This window comes from Pinus tabuliformis, chromosome 4_2, assembly GCF_031772625.1.
Source record: "Pinus tabuliformis cultivar Carrire ecotype Pingquan chromosome 4_2, CPIR1, whole genome shotgun sequence".
Classification (NCBI taxonomy): Eukaryota; Viridiplantae; Streptophyta; class Pinopsida; order Pinales; family Pinaceae; genus Pinus; species Pinus tabuliformis.
This window is the reverse complement of record NC_142304.1, coordinates 420,366,505-420,378,820: the sequence shown is the minus strand read 5'-3', so window position 1 is coordinate 420,378,820 and position 12,316 is coordinate 420,366,505. Positions and strand designations below refer to the sequence as shown.

The 12,316-nt window shown below is 37.3% G+C and overlaps 1 protein-coding gene across 1 annotated transcript in view; it reads left to right on the top strand.

Annotated features, from left to right (window-relative positions):
* Positions 1–1,946: 1,946 nt before the first annotated feature.
* The window catches only part of LOC149169735 (Nucleotidylyl transferase superfamily protein), a 253,875-nt gene continuing 243,505 nt past the window's right edge, over positions 1,947–12,316 (top strand). Inside the window, exons 1-2 of the mRNA XM_089428789.1 lie at positions 1,947–2,176; positions 2,260–2,361. Of these exons, the coding sequence (XP_089284915.1) occupies positions 2,093–2,176; positions 2,260–2,361 (186 nt within the window). The 5' untranslated portion in view covers positions 1,947–2,092. The remainder of the gene's footprint in view (positions 2,177–2,259; positions 2,362–12,316) is intronic.

Here is a 12,316-nt window from a genome sequence, read left to right as displayed (position 1 = left end):
TAGCTATCTAGTGGAGTTAAACTCTAGTGTCTATCAATTAACTGATCTCTAGTTCTAGAATAAAGATAGACTTGAGTTCTTAAGTTTAGTTGAATAGTTTGACTTTTGTTAACTCAATTGACTCTCAGTTAACTAGTTGTAGCTACTAAATTTAGCCCTAGTAGGTCATGCAATTCAAATTGCCTATTGAGATTGAATGAAGACACAAATTTATTTATTCATTGTACACATGTTTTTGTGTAGATACGTGAGGATTAAGTAGAGCAATTTCTATTGGGAATTGCACAAGGAAATAGGAGAAATTCCTGTTTTTTAGAGGCAAATTTGTGCTAGGAAAGAAGAGCTCCTAGCAGGCCTTATTTGCCTAAGTGTTGGCTAAGTCTTGTAGAGAGTTGATCAATATTGCAGAGAGCTTTAGGCTTGAAGCAATTCCTATGTAATAGATCAAATTGCTCACTTAATTTAATACAAGCAAGAGGGGTTTTTCCTAGTAGGGTTCTCCAAATAAATTTTGTGTTCTATGTATGATTGTGTTTCTATTCATTGTTTTCTTTCCACAAAATTTTGGTAGAGAAATCTTGTATCTTTTGTGATCAATTTTGCTTTCATTAGCAGTTGCAAGGTTTCAAGGATTTTCTACATTAATAACATTACAACAATATTTATGCTTCTTTTCGAGTGTACAATAATGTCATGTCCATTTTAGTTATCAAGTTTATATAAAAAAAATGACAATACAAGGAACACCATCTCCATTTCATATACTCAACTATTGGAGGAATATAAAGTTCAAACTTTTATTGCTAATAGTTAAAGGTGCCATATTCAAGTGGAAATCAAGGGCTCTCATAACCATATTCCATCCTTGTTATTTAGTCAATTGATGTTGAATATAAACAAGTGATGCCCAGAAGTTTAGTCCCTGCCACTCAAGTTAAAAATTATGTTATGGTAAAATTGCATAAAAAATATAACCTACATTGGTCAATGTTAGCTAAATTAATAGTGGTTAATAGGAAAATGGAATCCTATAGTCTTGCTTTGGGAGAAACTAATAAATTGAGATGTGAAGTGGATAAATTAATTGCTTGTTTAGGCACATAGACTTGCATAAATTTTGGTGGGTAATAACCACTAGTAAGTCTACACATTTACAATTTTACTCCTACATAAGTTCTCAAGAAACATAAATAATGGTGAGAAGCAACCCCTAGTAAATATACTTATTTACATCTTATTCCTATCCATTTTTATGCAAAAACTTGCTTAAATTATGGTGTGAACTAACTATAGTAAATACGTTATTTACTTCCTTCAAAACTTAAGAATAAAAAATCACTGCACAAATATCTAAAAATCACTACACTGAATAATCATATCCATAAATTATGGCATAATCTGGGAAAGATTTTTAAAAACTTGAGTTTAAATTGTTTAATATGTAGAATTTGAGTGCCCCAACAAGTTTTTTAGGGTGCTCAATCCGTTTATGCGTTCAAACACGCATTTTAAATAACAAAAAATTACATTCTTTCATGAAATTGTTTTACCAAATTTTGGTAAAAAAATCTATTTCATTTATAAGTTCCACTAATCAACCAAAAAACATAATCTATAAATTGCATTGATCAACCAAAAATAATAAAAAAATGAATTGATGGAAACATGGAAGAGTGATAACTTTACACTTTAAAATCATCACTATTTTATGTGACAACCAGGTGGCATCCCAAATAATTAGACATATTTGTACTCACAAGTGTACATTTTGCAAGTCTCGGATAGTGAAATCAGGAAAAAAACATTTCATAAGAAAGAAAAAAGACAGGGAACTAAAAATCTCATAAACCATTTATAAACCATTTTTGATCTTGTGGACTTAAATATCATTTCATTTTTCTGTTACAACCACGCGGCAACCAAATAAATAGACATATTTGTAGACAAGTTCCATGTCGGATGCAAACGATGGTGCCCACAAAGAAGGGAACTGCATCTAATTTAGATTAGGCTATTATTTAGGCCAGGTTATTATCGTTTTCCACGGTTGCATCGTGCATTAACGTTAACTAATGACGTAATCAAGGGAACGATGGAGGCACTGAGAGGAGTGATAGAGGCGATTCATTCTTCTCCTACACAGTCTGTCTTGTACTTGAGCGGAGGTGCATCACAGGTCATGACCATTCTCATTTTTCAAACGCCTGCTATCCCTACACTGGTTTCTCTGCCTCCTAATTTATTCTTTTGCATTTGCAGGCATTGGGATGGCTAATGTCTGTACCCCGGGCGTCTTCTACAATTCTTGAGGTGGTGGTTCCCTACTCTCGCGCTTCCATGGTTCAATTGCTGCGGGGAAAGGTATGGCTTGCCATTATACTCAAATCTAACCCTAAGGCCAACCCCGGTATAAACTATAATTGCATCGAGTCGATTCTGTTTCACAACAGCCAATGCTTGACTAGTTCGACACCAAGACAAAGCAACAAAATCCATCTTTTAGCAGTTTAACATTGGTCAAAACCAAGCTTCACTCCTAGAAGAGGGTCAGTGGTATAAAACAGGTTTATAGGTGATTGCCAGTAATTTAACTTCTTGAATTGCCTTAAATGCCCCTATTTCTCCTTCCATGTACGCTGTAATCACTAATTTTGGTCGTGTTAAGCTTCTTCAATGAGGCGGAACCGCAAAGGAGAGCACCATAGTCTCGTCATCTTCATCCTACAAAATAAAAAATGAATGGAGATTCTTGACCCCCTTAGCAGTATGATTGCCTTCCTAATCATTTGTCCGTCTTGGATTTTGTGGACAATGTCGTTTGATTTAGTGTTAAAAATAGCTAATTACTCCGGTATGCACTGCAGTCTAGAGAAAGAGTGCGAGATAATTTGAGTCCATGTGAGTTAGTTTGAGTTCAATTTATATCTGGAAAAGTCAAGTTAGTGTGACTTTGCATGAATTAGTTAGTCCGAGTGAGCATCAATTGAGTAGCTAGTTAGAAAGGATAAATACCCCATATTGGGATCAATTGTGATCAATCAAGTTTATGTGTTTAATAGAGAGAACAACAACTCATGTGTTTTGTGTGTGAATTTTTGCTTTCCTCCTTTGCCTTTCTATTATATTCATTAAATTGGTATCAGAGCGAGGTTACACAAAGAAGAAGAAGAGCTAAAGTCAGTAGTTGTAGTTTGTGTGAAGAATGTTGGAAAATGTAACTAGTTTGAGTCTTCATAATTGTCATTGGTCTCATGTCATGATGTAATTATTATTGATCAAAAGAAGAAAGAAAAAAATAAATATTTATGAAGCACGAGCTTCATGCTTGAGTCTTTCGTAAATAGGTCAGGCATCCATTGTATGCTTTTAGGCTTCTGTTATGAGTCAAGGTCCTTGTCATTATGTAAATGACCCTTTTGGGCACTTGTATCAAAAAGAAGAAAATTATTATTGTAATTTTTGTTGTGTCCAAAGACCTCTATGACCAAGTCGGCCAACTAGTTGAAGTCGGCCCAAGAGTAGGCTTGTTGAGCCACTTGATGGATATAAAAAGGTGTGACTTCGTCCCATGCATCTGTGATCAAGGAAGATTAGCAAAGTTGTCCTTGAAGAGTGTCAAGGCAAGAAAAGATTTCTTAAGAAGACTGTCATGACAAGCGAAGATGAAAGCTCTGTTTTGCATAAGTTATTATAGGTACAAGATTGTTTGAAGAAGCCTGCTTATGAAAAGAAATGATTTGTTACTCTTGAAATCTCTGGCTGGGTGTCTTGGTGGAGAGATCTTGTTTTAAGTCTTGGAAGTCTCCTTTGAAGTTGATTATAGAAGAGAAGTTTTTATGGGTTTTCCCCTTTGGAGGGGTTTTGCCCTGTCATGGAGCCTATATCCCGTGTTCATGTGATCTTCATTGTGTTGGCCATTTATTTGATGATAAGAACATAAACATAATTAAGCTAAGAAGAACCTAAAATCACAAGTAAATGTCAAAGAAGGAAAATACTAAGTTAAACATGTTGCCTTAATCCATTTTTCCAACATGGAATGAGAGCTTGGTTCACTTTGTAGGCAGCAGGAGGATCATAAGAATGAGGGTTTATCTTTGTCTCAATACAGGAAAAATCACTGTTTGTAAGTTCGAGCCTCCTAGAACAAGATCTGAACTATTCTAGACTAGTTGTGCAGTGAGACTTGAGAAGGACGAAAAGAATCTATGGAAGGCACTGAGGTATATAAGATGCCTATTCAAGACTGCAAACGTGTTCTAGAAAGCTAAGGAGTTAGAAAAGGTGAGAAGCTCATTCTAAGGCACCTTTATCATATTTTTGAAAATCCAAGAGGCATGGTAATTAGGACAAAGTTTTGTGCTAAAAGGCTAAGAAGCACTGTAACAAGACCTAATCAAAGAAGGACCAATACCTAACAAGAGGTCTAGTTCCGCATACGTTGTTTTGTTCACAAATTTGTAGTAATTTTGCTATGAGGTCGAGACCTATGTGACAATGAACAAAATTGTAGGGTCGTAAGTCATATGAAATGAAGAAGAGGCTGAAAAGGTAGCCCTTTCATCATTTTTAGAAATACGGGATGCCTTGATAGGCCAAAGTTTTTATAATTGAAAAAGTGATCTATTTTGAAATATCTCTTGTGGACTAGAAATAGTCCTATAAGCCAGCAAAGGAATGCCTAATAGAGGCCAACTCACATAAAAATGCAAAGCCCTTACTTGAGGGTAATATACCTCCATGTTAGCGATCAAATTCAAGGCTACTAGAATGCAAAGTTAATAAAAGAAATATGCTTGGTCGGTTGTTCCATAAAAGCTAGAACATCAATGTCTTGTGATCCATGATATAAGCTTCAGAAGCATGAGACAAATACAAGACCTATTATTCAAAAAATTTCAAGAAGGGACTTTTTGTGATTGATGGAAATATAGAAACGAAGCTTAAAGGACTATGACTGTCAAGAGAAACTTCTGTTAGTCACCTTGAGAAGAAGTTTCTTGTTTAATCACTGGAAGGAAAATTTTGACTTTGGTATCTTTGGAGTTTTCACTCTTGAAAACAACAAAGAAGATAGTGGCATAAAAAGGAAGGCTTTGTAGCCGACTTCTAGAATTCATGAAGGACTAAGGTATGTAATCCTTGTCTATAAGGTACATACAAGTGTTTTTATGCGTAAAGGGTCGAACATGAACCATATTATGTTTTTGTGACATACTTTGATTTTAGGGTTTGTTGTCTTCATCTTGTTAAAGGTTCTTGATATCTAAGAATTGCAAACCCCAGAATGCACTTGAAAACCCTAGTCATATGAAACCCCAACCATAATCTGATTGTGGCCGCATAGAAATCCTAGCTCTTGATTTCTAAGGTTTGTTGGTAGTTCAAGGTGTATGGCAAAACCTAGTGAGAATGGAATTGAATAAAGTCTAGGGTATGAAATCATGTCCCTAGAGCTGGTTAGGGTTTGTATTTGAAAAACCTAGGGATTCACCCTCTAAGATACCATGAAATCCCTAGATTAACAAAATTAATAACATACTCTTGTACTTGTATATTTTGCTTGGTGTGGTACTTGTCAGTGAATAATGCAGGTACAAAATGAAGGAAGCAAAATGAGGAGCAAAGCAGCCCTTGTGCTTTGGCGAACATGATGGAAGGAAGGAACTGTAAGGACCCTGGAAGTATCAATGCTATCAAGTTCATTAAAGGAGTAAGTATGCATCATTGTATTTTTTTTATATTTAAGATAGAAGCATGTGATAGTAGCTTATTTAAAGTCCACTTGGTTGATTTGACTTATAAGGATCATCTAGTCTTTCTATTTTTGAAAAGCTTAAGATCATTGTGCATATTATTCATCCATGCATTATCTTAGAGATGGTCATTTTGCTTAAGTGGATCATCATGATCCTATTGGGATCATGTAGGGAAGATCCTTGAAAGAAGCATTATGACAAGGCTAGGGATGAAGGAATGCAGTAGGTCAATATGTTGTCTCTTAAGGGAAGAGATCTATTTCTCTTCATGTATAAGTTGTAGGCTCATTTTAGGGCATATAGCTAGATGGTTGCATAGGGAATGCATATTTAAGAAACTTTTTGGACATGAAATATGTTTGGTCTATGATATGATGCCTAGGAAGATGAATTTGACTTACTTTAGAAAGGATAGAATATTGAGACTTTCTCGTTAGAATGTTTAACATCTAACATGATCTCTGGAAGAAAATGGTAACTTGGTAATCAAGTTGGATCCGTGGGTACTCTGATACATAAAGGTAGACTCATATGGAGATGGACCATAAGGATATTGCTGCTTTGTTGAAGAATATCATCATACATGATGACAATTGAAACAATTTCAACTTTGTGGATGTTGAGGAAAAACTCAACATCTGGTAACTAACATCTATGAAGATCAAGATGTGCTTATCTTGGATTGGAAGGTAGCAATGCGAGAAAATAACCTGAAGATCTCAAAGGAAGATCACTTTTGGGAGGAAACTATGATCAACTTAAAGTCTGGGACAAAATGCCTTTATGAATGAATACAAGATGAAAGTGATGTGCAAAATGGATGACCTAGAACCTGTCGTGAAAAGATAACTTCGTGATTCGATGAAAGGAAGCATAATCTGTACAATAAGATTCAAAGGAAAAAGGAAGCTTCTATTTTCAAGAGATAAGCTTTCTATTCCTTTTCTTCTTCATTATATTATTGTTTATTCCATGTCTAACTTTATTTAACTATATCTTTTCTTTTTAAGAATATTGCAGGCATATTCCAAAGAATATTTGTCAAATATGAAGTCAAGAGGTTGTAGCTAGACTCAATGGGAGCCTAGAAGGAAAATTTGAATCTTGAAAGAATTTTGAAGAAGAAGCCTTGATTCAAAGGGAACCTCGGAAAATCAAAGTACATGATTGTATGAGAAAGATTCTTGTGCCAAAGAAAGACATCATGATGGGCATAATGGAAAGAGGGAGCTATAGGAACAACATTGATACAGATGATGGAAAGAGGGAGCTACTATGATGACATTGAAGATTCCACTATGATAATTAAAGATGGAGCCGTACCTCATTGTTACTTGAAAATTGAACGTGCAAAGAAAATAATGACCTCAGAAAGAAGTTTGATGAGTTGGTGTACCTTAGGTTGAATAGCCCATATGATGGTACTCAGGGTTGGTATCTTGGCAGTTAGCCTAGACGATACCTAGATCCCTGTTAGGGTGGATATCTTGGTCTAGATGATACTTAGATCCCAGTTAGGGTTGGTATCTTGACCTAGATGATATCCAGATCCCTGTTAGGGTTGGTACCTTGGCAGGTAGCCTAGATGGTACCTAGATCCCTGTTGGTGTCTTGGCAGGTAGCCTAGATGACACTTGGATCCTTGTTGAGTTGGTGTCTTGGCAGGTAGCCTAGATGACACCTGGATCCTTGTTGAGTTGGTGTCTTGGCAGGTAGCCTAGATGACACCTGGATCCTTGTTGAGTTGGTATCTTGGCAAGTAGCCTAGATGATACCTAGAACCCTGTTAGGGTTGGTGTCTTGGCAGGTAGCCTAGATGACACCTAGATCCCTGTTGGGATGGTACCTTGGCAGGTAACCTAGATGGTACCCAGATGGGTTGATACCTTGGCAGTTAGCCTAGATGGTATCTAGATCTCTAACATTGTACATGTTGTTTTGTGATACTCTTCTTATAAATAACTTTTCAAATGGAGTATTGTCCTTGTACCATTATGAATACCTCCGTAGTTAAGAGGGAGTGTTGGAAAATGTAACTAGTTTCGGTCTTCTTAGTTGTCATTGATCTCATGCCATGATCTAATTATTATTGATCAAAATCAGAAAGAAAAATATAAAAGAAAAAATATTTATGAAGCATGAACTTCATGCTTGAGTCTTTTGTCAATAGGTCAAGCATCCATTATATGCTTTTAGGCTTTTGTTAGAGTCAAGGTCCTTGTCATTATGTAAAAGACCCTTTTGGGCACTTGTATCAAAAAGAAGAAAGTTATTATTGTAATTTTTGTTGTGTTTGTTATTGCTCAAACTAGCAAGGGTCCTAGGAGGGGATCATATGGAGCAACTACTAGGTCAAGGGGCAACAATGAAGCGATAGTCCACTGTCACCTCAGCTAAGGCTGCTTGCTCTTTACGAACTTTCACTGATGGTAGGAGTCCCGGTATGAGAAGAATCACAAGAATAGATAGATAAATGATAAGATATGGGGTGATATCTAAAGCCTATTCACAAGAGAGGCTCAAATAATTGGCTTGCTTGCTTTGAAAGCAAGGTGATTGGCTCTCTAAGAAGTGCTATGAGAATACCTAGACCTAGGGTTGGAGAATATCCTTTAACGAGAGGTATCCTAGACCTAAGAATCCTAAAGGAGAAATGGCTTCTCTGTGACCCTTGTGGAATGTGAGTTACAAGGTCCTTCTTATCTCTCGATATAATCCTTGATTCTTCTTGAGCACAAGAGACCCATAATTCTTCAAATGTAGGTGTTTCCTTCTTGCTGCTTATACTTGCTGCAAATGCATCCCATGATCTAGGGAGACCATTGAGTGTTGTCGTCACGAGTTCACTTTCAGGAATAGTTTCTCCAATTGTTGCAATTTGATCCTTTATTTGAGAAATCCTTACAAAATATGAAGCAACCATGTCATCATTCATCATCGTTACATCACGAAGTTCATTCTTTAAACTCATGGATTGACCAACATTCTTGATAGTATAGAGATTTGTGAGGGCATCATACATCTTCTTAGAAGTATCCAACTTTGCAATGTAGGGGATAAGATGATCTCTAATGGAGCCAAAATGATGCTCATGGCATTGAGATCATCTTCCTTAAACTTCTCTTTTCTTGCAACATCAGTGGGTTCCACAACTTTCCCTATTACAATATCCAATACCTTGTTCTTTGCAAGAATAATATCAACTCTAAGTTTCCAAGCCCTAAAGTTTGAGGCTCCCTCTAACTTGTTTTCAGATTTCATAGAGGAGGCCATGGATGCGAATGAAGGACTTCAACAATGATGATCTCAAATTAGGGTTTCTTCAAAAGTGATCTCAAAGTTCCTTTCTTCACCAAAGCTTTGATACCATGTTGATTTTCTAAGTGCAATGATAACTAGCACAATATTTCTGAAAAATTGATAATTACTTTTGATGTAGATCTTCTTTTACTTTTATTCCAATATATCATTCAGTAATTATACTTTAGAAATTCAACCATAAAGAATAGTAGAATAGTAGAGATCACAATGTACAAAGAAGAGACAAGAATTACCTTGGGAAAACTCACCAAGGGGAAAACCTCAACAACCATTTCAATAGAGAAATTCTTTTACTCAACAAGAGACACACCTAGATCTATGGTCAAACCTGGTCTTCCCCTCCAAGTCAAGTCACCCAATTTGATCCAAAAATTTGTTTTGCTTGATTTGACCTAGAAATTTTGGACTCCTTGCAGCTGCCAGTTGCCCCAAAATTTCTCCCCCTTGCAATAGAATGCCTAGAAAAACTGCAAACTAGGAGAGAGAGACTATATCCACACATATGAGTTGATGAGAGAGAGAGAAAGAGAGCCAATTCGTCTTCTTCTTCGTCCTTCTTGTCCTTCACTTGCTTGCCCAAAAATTGTCTTGTGAGAGAGATGTGAATTGCCCAAGTGGAGGAGGTCAAACTACCTTTATATAGTGATCTGTCTTGGTCGAATGGGTGTGTCTTCTGCCAGGGCCGACTTGACTTGGAGGGAGGTCGACTTGACAACTTTTGGAGCCAAAAATTACAATTCAAAAATTCAAATTTTCTTCTTTTAAAAGTCGCAATGGGACTTTGACTCAAGATACAATTTTCTTTTGACTCTAGCATTTAAAATATGCTTTACAATGATAAATACAAGTACATCAAGTGACCAAATATACATTATGAAGACCGACCATAGTTACAAATTCAACACCAACGAATGAGACCAAGTCGCTGAGTGATGATCCCAATGCCAACGAATTCACCTGTGTCCAATTTGCTAGTGCTTATAGGCTGATAGGAGGACAACGTATCAATTCTCCAAGCTTAGTGTACTATTGTGTGAGACAAGTGTGAAAATGAGGGGGAGTTGAGGGGAGTAAACTCCCTCTAAGCTCATGGCAAATGAACAAGTGTACTCAACCACAAACCTGTGTGGAAGCACCTGTCAAATGTGCTACTGCATGTGGCTTCCTAACTGGCCTGCGTATCTCCTCTTAGGTCGCTACGTATGGCAACAGTTGGACAAGTGTGGGAAGGGGGAGTCAACCCCCACTTGTCAACCACTTGAACCCAATAAACTTCTCATCCTTTGACAACACACTCAACCTCCTTTAGTGTGGAACTCAACCCTACATGTGGCCCAAATTGTGCTCCCTAAATCGACTGTGAACTTGGCTTTCTGGCAGCCATTAACACCCTCAAACTCGTGGGCCTTAGTTGGCCTCCAAATCAGCACTGAACTCCTTCTCCCTTGCTTTGTCACTTGACTAAATTGATGGTGTCATTCCTTTGACTGGGAACATGTTTTTAATGTGTCCCCAGTTTATTAATTTTTTACTTTTCTCGTCTTTTTTCCACCTTTATGAGTAAAAGTGAGTTTTCATGGGGGAATATTTAGTTTTTGGACCCCAAAGTGGAACTAGAATAATGTTGGTACTTTGAGTATGAATTTTGAGTTCTCACATGCCATACAACATTTCCTAGTGCCACTTTTTAATTATTACATAGAAATTTATTAAAAATTCCCGTTATGCGGGAAATTTTTAATTATTAAAAAATCCTAAAAATACCTAATGCAAATCCATAAGACTTTGGGAAATGCCTAGCATGGTAATAGACATTAGTCCTAGACTTAGAAACACACTGAAGGCCCAATTATTAAGACACGCTCCAACTTTGGAGGTTATGAGTGAAAAAACTCGATTAATTATTTATCGCTGAAAAGCAAAAATAATTAATCAAGTGAAAAAACACTCTAGAGTGACTTCCTTAGTAACCAGGTCCCAAGGGTCTAATCTTGTTACATAATTTCATCATGCTAGTGTCATTTATTACAATTCCCCCATAGGGGCACAAAATTTGCATAGAGAGAAGAGAGAGAAGGTAGAGAGAGAAAGGGGCAGAAATGCCTTGCTAGACTTCCGATCTTCAAATTTTTTTATAGGTGCTTTGTCCATTGGGCCATGGGGTCTTTATTTTTGCTAGGTACAACTTGGTAGGGGTTGGAATTTCTAAGTCTAACTGTTAGAAATCCTTCCTGTACTTTTTGATTTATCTCTTCCTACTTGTTCTGTTAATTAACAAGTTATTTACCATGTAAATATTGAAACTAAATACAAGTACAGTCTTAACACATACAGATCATCAACTGAAGGAAAAACAAGCACACAAGTGACACCGTTATTTTTGGACTAATGTCCCCGGAAAAACCCAATGCCGGAAAACTGGTGCAGCTATCAAAGGGTTTTATTATTAAGCAGTTTCAGAATACAGTCTGTGTGCCAGAAATGGCCCACCCAACAGAGAATGCCCTCGACAGTAGTACCTCTCAGTCGGAGACAGATATCAGCCCCACGAAATCTCCCAGTGTCAACCTCTGGGGTCTGCGTCAGCCTCTCTGGCCCAGTGTCAGCCTCTCGGGGCTTTGCGCCAACCTCTGGAGCCTCTGCGTCTCCCACGCTGGCCCTCCTCAAGCTCTGCGCAGCTCCTTGCTGCCTCTGTGTAGCCTTTGGCTACTTCTGCGTGGCCTCTAGCTGGCTCTGCGTCAACCCTCTCTCGGCTTCTACGCTGATGCTCTCGGTACTATCTCTGCCTCTCTGCTACTGCATTCACTGCCCCTCAACTGCAACTCTGATCACTCCTTCGCTTTCCTCAGCAAGCCCTACCCTAGAAAATTGAATTCTTGATCAACTCGATGTGTTCTCCAAGTGACCCTCAAGCCTCCTCTTATACTTTTTTCGTTGACATTTCAACGACCGAGATTAAGTCCCTAATCTACAGCTAAGATTAGATCTGGCTTGTTCCATGACTTTTGGACCATTCTAACTCAGTTTTATATTAATTCACATTAATATTTTATTTTCCCTAAGTTTAGACTTAGGGACTCCATTAAAAATATTAATTATTTTAATATCTCCCAAACTGGTTAGATTCTACCCAAACCATTTCTTTGTATTGGAGATCTCATGTGCTTTAGCCTCTCCACCAATTTTCGTGGCTATAGCACATTCGATGCTAACCCAAATTAACACTCCGTCTTAGC